The sequence below is a fragment of the Gadus morhua genome, chromosome 3 (genome assembly GCF_902167405.1).
Source record: "Gadus morhua chromosome 3, gadMor3.0, whole genome shotgun sequence".
NCBI classification, from domain to species: domain Eukaryota; kingdom Metazoa; phylum Chordata; class Actinopteri; order Gadiformes; family Gadidae; genus Gadus; species Gadus morhua.
Window position 1 is genome coordinate 2,787,739 of NC_044050.1, and position 18,597 is coordinate 2,806,335.

At 46.2% G+C, this 18,597-nt stretch overlaps 1 protein-coding gene across 2 annotated transcripts in view; it reads left to right on the forward strand.

The window, feature by feature from the left end:
- Nucleotides 1-16,270, forward strand: part of LOC115540761 (E3 ubiquitin-protein ligase pellino homolog 1) — a 28,013-nt gene extending 11,743 nt beyond the window's left edge. Inside the window, exons 2-7 of one of the 2 annotated variants that reach the window (XM_030352322.1) lie at nt 8,093-8,311; nt 12,071-12,203; nt 12,676-12,777; nt 13,420-13,620; nt 14,565-14,753; nt 15,008-16,270. In XM_030352322.1, coding sequence (XP_030208182.1) covers nt 8,223-8,311; nt 12,071-12,203; nt 12,676-12,777; nt 13,420-13,620; nt 14,565-14,753; nt 15,008-15,601 — 1,308 coding nt within the window. In that variant the 5' untranslated portion in view covers nt 8,093-8,222 and the 3' untranslated portion in view covers nt 15,602-16,270. Of the gene's footprint in view, nt 1-8,092; nt 8,319-12,070; nt 12,204-12,675; nt 12,778-13,419; nt 13,621-14,564; nt 14,754-15,007 lie in introns of those variants that run through there. The other variant, XM_030352323.1, reaches the window with a different exon arrangement.
- The last annotated feature ends 2,327 nt before the right edge of the window (nt 16,271-18,597 follow it).

Sequence of the window (18,597 nt, forward strand, 5' to 3'; positions counted from 1 at the left end):
CTACAGCTCGATGCATTTTCAGAGGGGCCCCAGTCAGAGGGACTGGTGGGGCCCTAGTCTGTGGTACTGGTGGGGCCCCAGTCAGAGGGAATGGTGGGGCCCCAGTCAGAGGTACTGGTTGGGCCCCAGTCAGAGGGACTGTAGGGGCCTCAGTCTGTGGTACTGATGGGGCCCCAGTCAGAGGGACAGGTGCCCTACACCGGCACACTTCTAGAGAAGGAGATCTTCATGAGGTTTAACCTATTGTTAGTATTGTGGTCGAAGACTGCCAGCATGGCCTTTGTTTGAGCTGTTAGCCGGCCCTCCTTGGAGGACCAGCCCCTCAGTCCGGGTCCCTGGAGACCGGGGTCCAGAGGGGAAGCCAACGTCAGAGTCAGACTCTGAAGCTCAGAGCTCAACCGTGAACCTCCTCTGTTAAACCTCCAAAGCAACACCAGTGATCCTCCAGTGTGATGGAGAGTATCCATGGGCCTCTTCCATGGTTCCCTTATCGTCCCTCTCACGTCAGAATCCCAGTCCCATCAAGGTTCCGACAAGGTGTAATCACCGAGATGTTGATGATGTGTGAGGGCCCCTGGTTGTGTTCAGAATAAGCATGACGTGTGTGAGGCACAGCTATGCTATCGGACTCTCAACATTTCCCTTAAGTGCCCAAACTGTGGTGTTCCCTTTCGGCACTTTGGCAATCGAATCCAAAACGCATACACACACACATACGCACACACAAGAGACCCACGCACACACACATACCCACGCACACACACATAAACACGCACACACATACACATAACCAAACATAAGCACACGCATGAGACCCATGCCAATCCACACACACACACACACACACACATACACAACCCATTCACAAGTACGCATGAGACGCTCGCATTCAGACAGGCGGAGACGCAAACAGACACACACACACGCATAAACACACAAACACACAGTCAGACTAGGGGCGATTAAGTCAGCGTCACGAGAGGAAGGCGTTGGACAAAAGCCCTCTTGTTGCAGAGTGGTGAAGTCAGTTCAAACATGCCACCCAATTGTTTGTTTGGATGAGACCCCCCCCCCCCCCCCGCCAATTACCAGATTCTCTTATCCAGTTACAGAGCATGAACGGGTCTTGGTCCCACTCCTAGCTATCTGGCTGTATTCATAGCAAAATAAATATGTGTGAATGTGTGTGTGTAAACATGTACGTGAGTATTGAGGGGGGGCTGGGTGGAAGGAGGTCCTTCTCTGACACTGTTGTGTAGGGAAGAAGGCCAAGAGTCCAAACCCTAATCTTTCCTGATCTCTGCTCCACCCCCCTGGGCGTGGGGACAAGTGGGTCTGGCCATGTTCAACGTACCTGTTTACACAGGGGTCTGGCTGCTGTGAAAAGGAGTCTTCTGTAGAGCTGTGTTTCATCTGAAGAGGGTTCTATGTTGCCTGGAGGCCACAGTGCAGAGACATAAGTATAGGCTGGTCTGTGTGGCCTGCCCTGCCACATGACTCTCTTCCTCTCATAGATGGACGTCTGTAGGCCTTCCAGCTGGTTGTTATTAAGTATTTTTGTTTATTTGTGAGTGACATAGTAAATAGATAGTATATAGTAACATAGTAAACATGAATAGGTTTAAATAGTGACACAGTAGGCTGCATGTATAGTCTCTAGCCAAGGTCAATTTGTTTTAACCAGTGTTTCAGATAATCAGACAAAAGTCTTTATGTTAAATACCTATAAAGTGGAAAAGAATTCAAAAGCAATAAATGTAAAACATTTAAATGTATAACAGATATGACGGCCACTATGTTCTGTTATTGAGTACCTTGCTAATACGATCTGCTGTCTTTACTATTTACAGCAAAGTGTATTGTTGTCCGTGTAACTAAAGCTGATGATTTATAAAGCATCGCTAGGAGCCAGACAACCTTCTGTCTGAACCGTGGGGCCCTCTGTGGAGCTGGCCGGGGCCCTCGGGAGCCAGGAGGCTCCAGCTGGAGACATGTGGCTCTCGCCACTCTGTTGGCCCTTCTGTTCGTACAGATTTGCCCTGGGGTCAGATTGTCCCAAAAGCCCTGATTGTTGACGGGGGGGGGGGGGGGGGGGGGGTCGTCCGGAGTGATTATTGACGGGGGGGGGGGGGGGGGGGGGGGGGGGGGGGGGAATTTTTTTTTTTTTTTTTGCTCATGGGTCCCCCCTCTGCCTTGGGCCCCCCCACAACTGTCCCCTTTGTCCCCGCAGTCCGACGGCCCTGACTACATCACACCTATGGAATTAGAAACTATAACCCGGGGATTCCACCGGACGCGTAACGGCAACGTCCAGGCCTAAATACACCGGCGCCGCAGCGGCGCGTCAAAAAGTCTGCCCCCATTATTCCGGGTGTACTAGCCCACACCGGCGCCGACTAGCTGCGTGGCAGCGTTCCGCGCCGCGCCGCCCAACTACTCTTCGAGCCAATGTTCTATTCCCGAGCGTCGCCGCCCCTGAAAAAGCGCTTTGTAAAAGCTGGTTTGTACATCCCGGGTCCCGTAGGCACCTCCATATCTACCCCTCACCACTGGATGTCGCCCTCTTTCGTTTGTTAGAAACAATTACGAGAATGGACGATGAGAGACTGGTCGTCGAGGTGGAAAAATATGTCGAATTGTATGACCAAAGTTCCCGTCATTACAAAGACAACTCTAAAAAGGACATTGCCTGGCGAGCCATAGCTCTGGAGATTGGCTCTTCAGGTGAGAAATCAACAATGGTGGACTAAGTACCCAAACCATTAACCATAATGGGAAATAGACGAAATCAAGTCACATATAATCACACCATGTAGGTAGAAACCAGATTACTTGTAATATATTTTTTTTTATTTAAGGCAAGGCAACTTCATTTATATAGCGCTTTTAATACATGAAGCAGACTCAAAGTGCTTCACATAGAAATACAATAAATATACAATACAATAAAATAGATAGGCTAAGTAAAAGAAAACACAGGCAAAGTTCAAAAATGCATTGTCATGTATTAACTGTCTCTCTGGGTTTAAGGAAAAATCACATTAAGTGTCTCGAGCACTCAAATAAAATAGACTGGCTACTGAGTCCAGCACAGCAATAACATCACTGTATTTATTCCGAGGGATAAAATATATGTGTGTATATATATATATATATATATATTATATATATATATATGTATATATATATATATATGCAAAAGAGTATACCAGAGAGTGATAATAACTAAATTATAGGTCATCATGGCTAGGTTACACCATACGGTTCTGCCATTGCACACTTCCTAGTGGCGAATTGAAATATTGGCGGTGCCTCTCTGCACGGAGCTCCTGGACCAGATTGTGGTATACCCCCTGTTCTTGGTTCCGTTCATTGATGGGGTGCACCCAAACCCTTCGTCTTCTCCTTGCCCGCCTACGGCGCAGCAGAAGAAGGGCAGCCCCCCTCTGTCTGGCAACAATTGTTCTGTTGAAATAAAAAACACTCAATCAAATGTGAAATAACTTTCGTGTTAAATTATAATGGATAACTAGCTGCATACATGTAAATGTGTGGCTCTGTTAAGGCTAAATAGATGGATAGATAGATAGCTACTTTATTGGTCACAATGGGGACCAATAAAGCCATCCAGTAGCTCAATACAATAAATACACATGATAACAATTGGCCTTAAAAGGTGACTGCACTATATACTAAAAAGGCTTAATAGAAGGTGCTGCACTTATTGGCCCTCATTTATCAAACGAGCGTACGACAGAAAACGTGCGTAAAATGGACGTACGCTCATTTCAACGTTGAGCTTGGCATTTATCAATTTGAACGTGAGCGCAGGCTGCGATGAAATCTCACGTCAGGTCTGAGCTCGTGTACGCAAGTTTTTTTGGCGCAACATACGGGTATTTCACTGATGAATAGTGCAGCACAAGTAGCTGCATGTTGCACATCTGTATTAATTACTAAATAAATTGGAATTAGCCCAGCCGTTCAAACAATTACAATCAAGTCAGGCCTAATTAAAAACAGTATTGCTATGAAAATAATTAGAATGTGACAGGTGAAATGTTTATTCAGCTGTCTATATAAACAGGAGCTTTGCCAAATAGGTGGTCGAGTCTCAGCGATGGCAGATCTGGCTCTGTTAGAGGACCTCAACGCACGTCTAAGATGAGAGAGAGTTTTTCGAGACTGCGCCGATTTTTTTTATGGACAGCGATGAATGGCTCTTGAGTCGTTTTCGTCTCCCAAGGCATCTCCCGATGGAGCTATGCAATGCTTTTGGAGCCACAGTTAAGGCGAGAAACTAGGCGATCAAACGCAATACCTGTGCCAGTGCAGGTGTGCTCTACCTTGGGGTTTTTGGCCACCGGGACCTTTCAGCGGGAGATCGGGAACAGGTCTGGTATTTCCAGCCAAGTATTAGCCGAACCATGCCAGCAGTTTTGGCAGCTATAATGTCCCTCTCCGAACGTTATATTAAATTCCCATATAATAACGATCAGCAAACTGGAATCAAACGGGATTTTTATGCTATTGATAGGTTTCCAAATGTGATTGGTGCGGTTGATTGGTATACCCATGTGCGTATGAAGCCACCATCTATTAATGATTATGCGTACATCAACCGCAAAAGCTACCATTCAGTTAATGTTCAGATTATTTGCGATGCCAGAATGTCAATCCTGAACATGGTAGCCCATAGTGCATCGTCTACATCAGGGCGCACTACATGGTCAGAGTCATCTCCTCGGTGAGTTACGCTGCAGTCACACTTTTTTTTCTCTTGAAAAACGTCTAAGACATCGCACTAAAAGTTTGATGTGATTCATCTAAGTGCCAAAGGCTATGCCCTGAACGACCTACCTAACTCCTCTGGCTCATCCGAACACGGATCAGGAGCGCAACTTCAACAGCGCTCACACGCGCACAAGGGCAACAGTGGAGCGATGTATAGGCCAATCATGAGATTATTTGTGCCATTACTTTGTAACACGGAAGCTGTAGATATATTTTTTAAAAATAATTGCAAAGGCCTTTTTACCACTTCCATGACTGGTCTGGAGTGCATCGGTGTCTCCTCCGCCACTTATGCCCGAAATGGAGGGAGACCCGATGAGACCAGCCACTCGCTCCTCAAATGCCGTCAGTTCATAGGGTCTACCCGGCCTCCTCCCGTTTCTTGCTTGGCCCGCTTCACAGCCGCAACACGTTTTTTGGTGCTGAAATTCATGTCGGACCATTTTTTCTTCACCTTATTCGGAATAAAATAACTTTAACGCAATGCAAACAATCGCATATATGTGAAATGTTTTAAGCTGGATAACAGAAATTTTACATTTAATTTATTATTTAGCCTAATTAATTTAATTAACAAACCTCTTCCGTAGCCCGATGAACATTGGAAACACTATTCACTGCAACATTTATTTCCTTCCATATAGCATTCTTTTGCTTGCCTTTAATGCCAGCTTTTAGGCTACCAAACAAAACCAGACGGTTCGCATCCACCAGTGACACAAGCGTCTCCATTTCGGTCTCGGAAAAATTCCTCTTTTTTCTTTTACCGTTGGGCGTTTCTCCATGTCGTAAAAGTTAGGGGCGAGACTTCTGAAGACGTGCTTTTATATGGGCGTGTTACGTTAATTACGATCGATCTCATCCGCCGTATTTATCAACACCAAGATCCTTCGTACGCTGGGATTGGTGTGATACGAAAGTTTCGTGAATCTCACGTTGGTCCTATCGTAAAATGAATCATGCGTTCAGATTTGCGCTAATTTCTACGTTCGTTTGATAAATGAGGGCCATTGAGATTGTTGATGCACTTATTGAATTGCAAAATATAAAATAAATAAGATGACAGTAAATAAAACGATAAAGTGCCCTACAAACTAAGTTGATCTGATGCTTAAAAACATACTTTCACTGCCCAGATTATACATTTTTCAAATTATTCAGCCAAAAGATGCGGCTACGGCACGGAACGGCTGCGACTCTGCCCTGCTTGCATTTCCACCGGGCGCGTTACGGTGTAAGTAGCCTACCATATCGGCTCGGCTTCCAGATCTGCTCGGGGTCCGTCGTCTGCTGATTACGTTACACAATATCATTGGCCGTACGCTTGAATGGGCGTACATTGTGATTGGCTGTACGTCGGACAGTTGTGATTGGCTGTTTTGTGCTGTAGCTCTGGCTGTAGTCATAGCAACCACGAGGCAACAGCGAGCACATGTGTGAGCGCGAGTAGGTCTATGTCTAGTTTCGGTGCATTTTTATAGTTTCAGATTGGGCATATGTCCCGTTTTTCCAGCCTAACGTGATTCAAATTAGCCAAATCGGGCTGAAAATTTGCCCAATCTGGCAACACGGACGGCTTATCTTAACAGCCAAGATGATTCCGAGGGATGTTTTGTTTTTAGAGGAAAACTATCCATACAGATAGGTTGGGAATGGTCTATATTCAAAATGAAAGATCATTACAGGCTATTTAATTTAAGCCATAAAAAACCTTTTGCTTATTGTGTGACGTAATCAGCAGACGACGGACCCCGAGCCGATCTGGAAGCCGAGCCGATATGGTACTACAACGGCAGCGCAACGTGCGTTGCGAGCCAGCCGTATTCACGCGAGATCACGAGATCACGCGATAATCCTAAACCTAATGTACTCAACTTCCACTCCCAAAACGACTGCAATTAAATGCCACGCTTTAGTCCTTCCGGCCATTGCCCTTATAAAAAGGATGATTTGGTACATAAATGACGTTGTGATAGGCTACATGAGCTGAGTATTGTGTTTTATTTTGAAAATTGACCGGATGCTCTATGGCTTTTACTTTTTCACATCCTGTCCTGCTCGATCTGCTCTGTTGAAATTGACGCGGTTCAGCAACGGCTTGCGGCAAAAATAGAAATGCTACGAAATGATAGCGCTGCGGCACGGCGAGCCGCTCCTGGGACGTTGCTGAGACGTTCCGCAGCCGCGCCCGTTGGAAATGGTCTCATTGATTAGAGTGGAACCTATCTGCCGCGGTGACCGCGGCCAAGATGTTCCGCAGGTGTAACGTTGCCGTAACGCGTCCGGTGGAATCAGGCCTTTAACTGATACATTTTGTCCCTCGCTGGGTAGAAAACAGATGAGACAACAGGTGGTGGTTTCTGGTGCAATCCACAAGCACACATCAAGGAACAAAAAGCTTCCTTCGCTTCTGTCAGATGAAAAGAGAAGACCTTTACTGTGGTTACTGTGAGGGACGGCCCACATAATGAGTCACATTTAAAGACTGCCAACCCAGCACAAGTAGCTTAGCAGTAAAGCCCAATTGGGTTTCCACAAGTGTGCACAAGTACTGGTGTAATATGTAAATGAGTAGCCTCAATATGATTACAACACGTCTTACTGTCATTTCATAATACTTTTTGGATGTTGTCTAAAGCTTCCCTATGAAATATAGCCTTCAGTCATTCATATTATTACACTGTGTATGTGCAGTTTTCATTGCTCATTGAAACATTCGTCTTGGCTATGTTTGAATTGGCTCATGAGCCAATTCAGTGAAGTGCACTTCACTTGTTCCCAAATTCTCTATACCCGATATAGTGAACACTACATAGTACACTATTTCGGGAATAAAATGGGGAACTCTGCCTCCAATGCGCTGGAAATTCAGGGCCGCTATGCGTAGCGGTTGCCTAAACAACCAGACACTTGTTCGATGTCCCCCTGTCTGAGCTCAATAACATATGAACCTGTACGCGGCTCCGCGCCCGGCCATCTCTATTGGACGAATCCGATGACAGTGAAAACGCTACGCATCATGGGATTTAAATGGGGACATTAGTGTGCATCAGTTGCTCTTATTTTACGGTGTGTCATTGACCGATAATGCATTGAGTGGTGCAGTTTTGTACCCATTTTACGTACCAAACGCTACAAAATGGTGGCACCGGAAGTAGTGTCCTATGTAGGGCAGGGCAGGTAGTATAAATGTGAGCCTTGGTCTGTTATACTTAACCGCTCAGTGCTGTTTTGACCTCCTGTACCAGGATAATGACGCTGATACGAAGAGCTAATGTTCCCGTTACCACGCCAACAGGTGATGACAGGTGCCAAGCGAGCGCAATGTCGGCTAGACGTGGTTGAGGACACAGGAGGTCCAGGAGGAGAGACCGCCGTGGGGGAGAGCCCTGCTTCTCCGAGCCCCTCTATCCAGGCCCACAGCCCCCATGTTCTCCCCAGCCCCCCAGGAGAAAACCCCCACGGCCCTGGCACCCACCAAAGGACCCGTCCCGTACGGGGAGCTCATCCTGCTGGGGTATGGGGTAATGCATCCAGTCTGGCCTGAACAACGGTTTTATATGGATATAGTATGTATATATATATAATATATACATGTATATATATATATATATATGTGTTCATGAATATCTTGTTTGCTAACCTCTTGGTGTTATTTGTTGTTCCTTTGGTTCCCTTTTAAGTTCTCCACAGACCCGTTTACTGATTTGAATATTTTAGATTGAAGATCAGACAGAACAGGACATCTACCTTTTATATAATAAGACATCTATAAGACCTAACGGTGTACAGTTCTGATAATATGGCCATGCCTTGAACGTCCTCAAAATAAATATCTGTAGACATTCAAATACAACACAGCCACATATGCAATACACTCAATACTCTTTGACAAACCCCGTTACAATATAACCAAACTGGGTGGATGCTAGAATGAACTTTAAACCTTTTTTTCATCGTCCCCATATCCATATCTTTGCTTTTGGTGTTCGGCAACATATAGGAGCAGATTTAGCGCAGTAAAATTTACCTTGGTTTAGCGTGGTAGGATTGAACTTCATTTAGCACAGTGTGTTCTAGTGAAACCGGATTCAGTGTTTAAGCACCCACATGTCAGTGAAACTCTGAACCCGAATGCAGAGTCAGAGCGAATGGAGCCACGAGAGCGATAGTAATTGTGGGTTTACTTCCTGTACAGGAGCCCGGTCCTTGGGGACCAGAGACTAGACTGTCCAGTAATGGCTGCTGTGGTTTCCAACACTTTCTTCTCTGCCCTTTATTGTTTGCATTTAGCTCAGAACACAGCCCTCTTGGGGAGCCCCCCATCTCCATTGCTGAGAGTGAGCTCAAACAATGCCACGTGGGGGACAATAACGAGAATATGTAGAAAATGGCCACACCTCTTTAGTACTCCTGAAGAGTGGAAGGTTGACTGAGTAGATTGAAGGCCTGTAAAAGCAATGTGGTCGCGGCTGATCCTGACATCACTCAATCCCATGTTCCACTACCACTGAGGGAGGGACTAGCATTATCTGTAGATGTAAGAGACCTAGTTCTGTGGTGTGTGAGAGAGACCAAGTTCTGTGGTGTGTGAGTGAGAGACCTAGTCCTGTCGGGTGTGTGAGTGAGAGACTTAGTTCTGTGTGTTAGTGAGAGACCTAGTTCTGTGTGTGAGTGAGACCTCGTTCTGTGTGTGAGTGAGACCGAGTCCTGTTGGGTGTGTGAGTGAGAGACATAGTTCTGTGTGTGAGTGAGAGACCTAGTTCTGTGTGTGAGTGGGAGACATAGTTCTGTGTGTGAGTGGGGGACCTAGTTCAGTGTTGGATCATCCAGAAGGTATTTTTCCTCGTTGCTGCACTAGGAAATCAAACATTAATCATTAATTTAAGCGCTTCCTGTTCAACTGCCCTCCGAGGGCAGTTGAACAGGAAGCGCTTAAATTAATGATTAATGTTTGATTTCCTAGTGCAGCAACGTTGAATATTGATTTTGAAAAATTCAAAATCAATATTCAACGTCCCCAAATTCAACATGCCAAATTCAGCTGCAAAATTCAATGTCGGAAAATTCAGTGTTAACAACCGGGGACCCTAGGAAGAGCAATCGATCCTAGATCGCGGTCAAGCAAGGAGAGCGGGAATAATGACTGGTTCAGACCACACGATTCTCAGATATTCCTCCACGATTTAACAAGTCACACTATACGACCACACACCAGTAGGTGTCACCAGTCGCTCATAAAGTTTTGTTCAGTAATAGAACGAATATCGGGTGACAAGAAGATCATTAAAATGGCTCATAATCCCGCATCAGCTGTTTGATGTCACGCATCAAAATAGCACTTTGCCCCTGTGGAAGGGTTCGCATAAATTGGCAAAGGGAATTAGTAAAAGAGACGTGAATGTCATTCTTATCACGTTCCCTCATCCTCTCAAATTTTCTTCTGTAAATATGACCTATAGTTGAAATAATGTACAATATTTGCAGTAACGCCCCCACCTACTGACAACGCATTGTATTGCATGGATCGGCGCGTCGCGTATCAAAAATTGGGAGGACGCGTTTTTCTACGCGTCGACGCATATAGCGATGCGTAGCCTTCCGGACGCGTATGCGTAGCGATGCGTTGACTATGTAATAGGGTTGCCGCGGTGTGGATATTTTCACACCGAGTAATACGCTCGTGTCAACACCGGTATTACCGGTATAAACGGTGTTAACTTTGAAACTATAGCCTATAGGTCAACTGCCATCTTCGCCGTCAACTCTCCTCTCACACTCGGTGACAGCGGCCGGCCGCGCGCCAATTCTCGGCGTCTTATAATGTTCTATATATAGTAGTATAATATAATTTTATATATCATAATATCACGGCCAAAAGCTCTGTGCGCCTCCGGATGGCCGTAGCGCGGGGAGCTCACGTAGGGATTGGGCTTCGCGGGGTTTGTTTACCGGCGTTGCTATGGTTACCGGTCTTGTAAGGAAGCACGTCAATTCTCGGTGCGACAATTCACCCGCACAGAGCAGAACTGTGGCCTATTCTACACATTTTAATTGTCTTAATTATAATTATATTATTAATTTTAGTGAATTTGTTTTTTATTACTGAAAAAAAACAAAAAACCGAGTAATCGGTGTTGTTCTCAACACCGGTAACACCGGTGATACCGTATACCACGGCAACCCTACTATGTAACAGCCCTAACGCCACTAACGCACCGCTTTAACGCGTGTAACGCGTCTACGCGCCTACACCAATGGTTCCCTTGGCAAAAATGCAGATTTTCAACGCCAACGTGTGTGCAGTGTGGCCTTACCTTTTAGACAGGCCTTGCGCTAGGCTTTCCCCCTCCAAACGGAAACAGGCGGGCGGTGCAGCGAGCGCAATGCACTTTGGTAGTTGGAGGATTTCTTACTTACTTTTGAGCCAGATAGACACTTTCTGCCTTTTCTCAGGCTAGGATGAATCGATTTCTTTTTGCACATTTATAATACATAGAATTATTTACTTAATATAACTCTCCACCAGTGAAGTATCCCTTTAAGGCTTCTGACCATAAAAATGGCACAAAAAGTCATTGGATGTCCTCTTCTCTGTCTTGAGGATGTCTACAATAGACACTGCCTCAGGAGAGCTCATAGCATCCTGAGAGACTAATCCCACCCAGGCCATAACCTGTTTGAACTTTTGCCCTCTGGGAGGCGCTACAGGGCAATCAGATCAAAAACAAATAGGCTTAAAAACAGTTTCTACCCCAGAGCTGTTATTTCTCTAAATAATGCAGAATTATAAATTACTGCATTATCATACCAATCTGACCTTTAAAATTGGCTGACATTTTAAAATATATATAGTTGTTTGAGTTCTTTAACATTCTATATATATTTTTAAAAAGATAACCCTTTTCTCATTTATTTTTTGTTTTAAAAAACACTTATCTTGAGAGCCTCTACCCCAATTTCGTTGCTCTTTGTGCAATAACAATAAAGAGATTCTGATTCTGATTCTGACCAGGTTGACAAACAGCTGATACATTAATTGCAGAAGGGGAATTTACTGCAACCATATAAAGGGGAATGTTATGTTTGTTACATCTAATGTAAGTTGTAAATATGCCAACCAAGTAAGTAAGATTTATGCATACATTCTTTGATTCTCTCTCTCTCTCTCTCTCTCTCTCTCTCTCTCTCTCTCTCTCTCTCTCTCTCTCTCTATCTCTATCTCTCCCTCTCTCTCTCCCCTTCTCTCCCTCTCTCTCCCTGTCTCTCTCTGCAGGTACAATGGCTCCCTCTCTCCCACAGGGGAGAAGGGGAGACGAAGAAGCCGCTTCGCCCTGTGCCGCAGGGCCAAGGCCAACGGGGTGAAGCCCAGCGTGGTTCATGCCTCCTGCACGCCCCAGGCCGCCAAGGTGGGGCTAGCTAGACCACATGTTGTGGTCACTCGGAAACTTCCCCGTCAAAAAGGGGAACGTGGGACTTGCTATTCTGGAAAAATCGTATTGATTTCTAATCAGTTTATTTTATACGACTAGCAAAGAATAAATTAATATAGATTCAATAGTATCATGTCTTGTTGACACAATGCAGTATACATATATGAAGAAAACACATGTTGCCTTATTATACCACAGATTAAATAGTTTCGGTGTTGGGGAGGCAGGTCATCAATCTAGCACCACATTTCTTAACTGTGTTTTTTTGTCAGATATGGAAAAATTATTGGCATTTCCTGATAATAATTATAGTACATTTTCACATGTGACAATGCAATATCCCAGATTCAGATCGTGGAAACCTCCATATTCTTCTGTGTGGTTATTATTGGTATAAAGAACATATTTATGTAACAACGGAGTCAAACAACTGTCTTTGTGTCCCTAGGCCATCAGCAACAAGGACCAACACAGCATCTCCTACACCCTCTCCAGAGCGCAGACGGTGGTGGTAGAGTACACCCACGACGGCAGCACAGACATGTTCCAGGTCTGTGTCCCGCCGCTGTTTACTTTAACCAATGGAATGATGTGAGCCCATAAACCATTGTTGGTTTACGGGCTCCTTGGTGCCTTTAAGGACAAGTCAGTGGATTGGTATCGCTTTATGGGCTCATTGGTGCCTTTAATGACAGGTCAGTGGATTGATATCGCTCTATGGGCTCATCAGTGCCTGTATGGACGGTTCAGTGGATTGATATTGCTTTATTGGCCTTTAAGGACAGCTCAGTTGGCTGAAGAAGGGGGTTGATGACATGTAGCATTGGCCCACTAGTGGGAATCAAACCTTTGTCGTAGTGGTAGCAGACTACCATGTAGATCCACCGAGTGGCCCAGGGTCAGGTACCACTACCAATACTTCACTGGACTTTATGCCAATGTTATAAAAATTGTCATAATCACCAACATATTTTGCTCTATGAGTGACAATTGCCAGACTGTATACAATTATTTTCACTTATATGTTCCCCAGATACAAATTATCCACCCGCAGCTTATGGAGCCGAAGCTGAACATCTAGTGACTGTTAAGCAGATTCTCTTCATATGAGGCCCTATGAGTTGCCATGTATCCCCACTGGGGGACAGGAACAGACATGAATTTGATATACTGTTCATGGCTGTGACCACAGGTGGGCCGTTCCACGGAGGGCCCCATCGACCTGGTGGTGACGGACACAGTGCCCGGTGGCTCCCAGGGGCCGGCGAGCCGGCTGTCCATCCAGAGCACCATCTCCCGCTTCGCCTGCCGCATCATCTGCCAGAGGAATCCCCCGTACACCGCCCGCATCTACGCAGCCGGCTTTGACTCCTCCAAGAACATCTTCTTAGGGGTTTGTCTCAGTGCTGGAGCAGAGGGGTTAAAAGACAAGGAGCAGTGAACATCTTCTCAGGGTCTCAGTGTTGGAGCAGAGGGGTGAAAGGACAAGGAGCCGAGAACATCTTCTTATGGGGGGGTCTCATTGGTGGAGCAGAGGGGTTAAAGGACAAGGAGCAGAGAACAACTTATCAGGGTCTCAGTGGTGGAGCTGTCACGACACAGAACGGGAATCAATAGCAGATCAAAAAGGGTTTATTTCCATACAGTCCAGCGGGCAAATCAGATTCCAGGTACAGGCAGGGTTCGTAAACAGGCAGGCAGGCAGACAGATACTGGCGGACCGGTACAGGCAAGAGATCCAAAACCGATAGGCAGAAGGCTTAGTCCAAAAACAGGCAGGGTTCAAAACCGGGAAGAACAGTAAACAATAGTTTCTCTTTAAAGAGCTTCACGCTAGTCGCACTCACGTGGCAGTCGGGTAGCAAACAGTACCTAACGTGACGATCTGACAAAGTGAGCAGAAAGGGCAGCGTTTAAATACTCCACCAATCAATGCAAGATGAGGGACAGGTGGACAAAGAAAATGGAGGGCACAAACAAAAGGCAGGAAGTCGCCCAAATAAGGACATGGGTGTCACCCCGGACACATGACCAACACATGGCTCCAAACATAAACAAAGCCCCGAACTATCACACTCCAACAGGTAGGGGGAGACAAAAACAACAGTCCATGCGAGGATCCTGACAGGAGCAGAGGGTTTAAAGGACAAGGAGCAGAGAACCTCTTCTTAGGGTCTCGTTGGTGGAGGACCAGAATTTAAAATATATTTTTGACATATTTTGAGAGAGTCCTGGCTCTGAACGGTCTCCGGTAATCCTCACAGGTTTAGAGTACCGTCCACTGAGTGGAGGAGCCACCTCCCCTTTAATGAGCCCTCTCTGTGGCGCTGTCTGCAGGAGAAGGCGGCCAAGTGGAGGACGCCGGATGGCCAGATGGACGGACTCACCACCAATGGCGTGCTGGTGATGCACCCGCACCATGGCTTCACCCAGGACTCGGGTCCAGGCCTGTGGAGGGAGATCTCTGTCTGCGGCAGTGTCTTCACCCTGAGGGAGACCCGGTCTGCCCAGCACCGGGGCAAGATGGTGGGTCAGAGGGTGTCCGGCAGCAATCCTCTGCCCTCCGGAGCATTATAGCAAGAAAGAATACAATCAATTAATGAAGCTAATTAATAAATATAAAAAAGAAAAATATGCGGGGAGTGGGAGCTGTGGCAACACCCTGCATGTTTATAAAGACATGTAATAAAGCAACACACATGTTCCGTGTATTTCATATAGTGTTGAAGGGAACTCCTCTCATCTTAGTGCCCCCCTGCACCCTCCTCTCCCCCATCCAGTTGGAGGCAGAGTCCCAGGAGCTGGTCGACGGCTCTCTCATCGACCTGTGCGGCGCCACCCTCCTGTGGCGCACGGCCGAGGGCCTGGCCGGCACGCCCACCGTAAAGCACCTGGAAGCGCTGCGGCAGGAGCTGAATGCGGGCCGGCCCCAGTGCCCCGTGGGCTTCAACACGCTGGCCTTCCCCAGCCTGCGGCGCAGTGAGGTGCTGGACGACAAGCGGCCCTGGGCCTACCTGCGCTGCGGCCACGTGCACGGCTACCATGGCTGGGCGGGCCCCGGGGGCGGTGGCCCCGAGGCGGCCGGCGGCGAGGCCAAAGAGGAGTGGGAGTGCCCCATGTGCCGGGCGCGGGGCAGCTACGTGCCGCTGTGGCTTGGCTGCGAGGCGGGCTTCTATGTGGACGCGGCGGCCCCCACGCACGCCTTCTCGCCCTGCGGACACGTGTGCTCGGAGAAGACGGCGGCCTACTGGAGCCAGATCCCGCTGCCCCACGGCACCCACACCTTCCACACCGCCTGCCCCTTCTGCGCCCTGCCGCTGCTGGCCGAGCGCGGCGGCTACGTCAGGCTCATCTTCCAGGGACCTCTGGACTAGTAAAGGGAGAGGCTCCTGGAGTAGTGGAGCAGAGAGCGAGGCTCCTGGGCTGCGGTGCATGGGCCCCTGGACTAGTGGAGCAGATGGAGGGGTCCTTCATGGCTCCGCACTAAAGCCAGCAGTGACCGTATGCATTATTTCATAACGTAAGAATCTGTGGAAGGGTCTTGGTTTGTTCTTTCTCTCCTAACATGAAGTGAATTTTCTGCTGCCGCTGCTCATCTGTGGAGGACATCACTATATTCTCTTGACTGTCAGTCAAATAGTATTTGTCCAGGCAATGTTTTCAAGTGTTGATTTTTTACCTTGATGCTAAATCAATGTATGATGATTTTTGGTAACATCAGGGTGACCTATTATATTACCTATTATAAAGTATCAGCAACACATTGTGAACCACTTCTACTAATAATAAGCAGGGAATACGGACAACACAGAACTAATTTTAATGAAAGCCTTAAGTACGTGTGGGGAGGAACAGGCCTCAGGCAACATTCCAGCTTTTAACTTGAACTTTTATTAAAAAAATGTAATCTTGATTAACTTACATTAACTGTTATGATTTATTAGATTAACCATTTGGTTTGTATGGTGTCATTTAAACCTATGCAAAGAAAATTTTATAAAAATGTAATACTGAGGAATAAATAAACGTGATTGCCAACTTAGTCCTGTTGATATTCATATGGCTGCGGTTATTTTCTTTGTACAAAATCCTTATATTTAAATTACTCCAATGGCCATCTATAAAGCCAAACTCCAAATAGAATGTCAACTGCTTCGAGAAGAAGAAAGAAAACAGTTTGACCTAGTTGTGAAAACTAGGGTTCGATAGCTTGAACTCCGAATGTCGCCGCTTGCACACCGCCGCGCGGCAACCGCCCTGATAACCGCTCAAGCCTCCACACACCGGCGCCACAGCGGCGCGTCAAAAACTCCGCCCCCATTATTCCGGGTGTACTAGCCCACACCGGCGCCGACTAGCTGCGCGGCAGCGTTCCGCGCAGCGCCGCCCAACTACTCTTCCCAATGTTCTATTCCCGAGCGTCGCCGCCCCTGAAAAAGCGCTTTGTAAAAGCTGGTTTGTACATCCCGGGTCCCGTAGGCACCTCCATATCTACCCCTCACCACTGGATGTCGCCCTCTTTCGTTTGTGAGAAACAATTACGAGAATGGACGATGAGAGACTGGTCGTCGAGGTGGAAAAATATGTCGAATTGTATGACCAAAGTTCCCGTCATTAGAAAGACAACTCCAAAAAGGTCATTGCCTGGCGAGCCATAGCTCTGGAGATTGGATCTTCAGGTGAGAAATCAACAATGGTGGACTAAGTACCCAAACCATTAACCATAATGGCAAATAGACGAAATCAAGTCACATATAATCACACCATGTAGGTAGAAACCAGATTACTTGTAATATATATATTTTTATTTAAGGCAAGGCAACTTCATTCATATAGCACTTTTAATACATGAAGCAGACTCAAAGTGCTTCACATAGAAACATTCTCAACAATAAAATAGATAAGTAAAAGAAAACACAGGCAAAGCTCAAAAATGCATTGTCATGTATTAACTGTCTCTCTGGTATCAGATCATGTATTAACTTTCTCCCTGGATTTAAGGAAAAATAACATTAAGTGTCTCGAGCACTCAAATAAAATACACTGGCTACTGAATCCAGCACAGCAATAACATCACTGTATTTATCCCGAGGGATAAAAAAAAAGTATATATATATGCAAAAGAGTATACCAGAGAGGGATGATAACTAGATTATAGGTCATCATATAGGCTGCACCACATGGTTCTGCCATTGCACACTTAGTGGCGAATTGAAATATTGGCGTGCCTCTCAGGATCTGCACGGAGCTCCTGGACCAGATTGTGGCATACCCCCTGTTCTCGTCTCTGTTCATTGATGGGGTGCACCCAAACCCTTCGTCTTCTCCTTGCCCGCCTACAGCGCAGGAGAAGAAGGGCAGCCCCCCTCTGTCTGGCAAAAGTTATTTATTCTGTTGAAATAAAAAAAACTCAATAAAATGTAAAAGAGCTTGCTCAATTAAAATGAATAGCTACTGGCTGCATACATGTAAATGTGTGGCTATGTTAAGGCTATATAGATGGATAGATAGATAGATAGATACTGTATTGGTCCCAATGGGGATCAATAAAGCCATCCAGGAGCTCAATACAATAAATACACACAATAACAATTGGCCTTAAAAGGTGACTGCACTATATACTAAAAAGGCTTAATAGAAGGTCCTGCAGTTATTGAGATTGTTGATGCAGTAGATGAATAATGGCAAAATATAAAATAAATAAGAAATGACAGTAAATAAAACGATAAAGTGCCCTACAAACTAAATGATCTGATGCTTGAAAACATACTTTCACTTCGCAGATTATACATTTTTCAAATTATTCAGCCAAAAAGATGGAAAATAAATAAACTAGGCTACAATAGGGTACTCACCCATTGCGTTTCTTCTCTTTGCAGCGGTTGATTGACAGGTGACTTCCTGATTTTATACTGCAGCGTGGCCGTCGCGCCGCCTCCTGTTGGTGCTATGGGCGTGCTTTTGACGCGCGTAAAATGCGCGCCGCGCCGCTGCGGCGCCGGTGTGTGGAGTGGAGGCCTTTATTCCGGACGTAGGCCATAAAAATGTACGTCTACTCTCGACGTGTGGATAAGTTCGTCGCCACTAAGACGCCTGCTACCCTACGTCGCCGTGAGAACGCCTGAACTAGAGAGAAGGCTATTTAAATATATTAAAGATTTGCGTGAGAATCTGTATCTCTCCAGCAAAAAGTCATCCGGATATAGCCGTGGTCTCTCTCCCGGTGGATTGCACGAATAATTGGCGCTCCGGTATCAACAGGGCTCTCATCAAAAGGGCATGCCATTGTGAACACATGGAATCTGCGGTGAACGCAGCTTTAAATCCCCAAAACCGGGTTATGTTCCAAACTTAACCTGCACAAAACCTG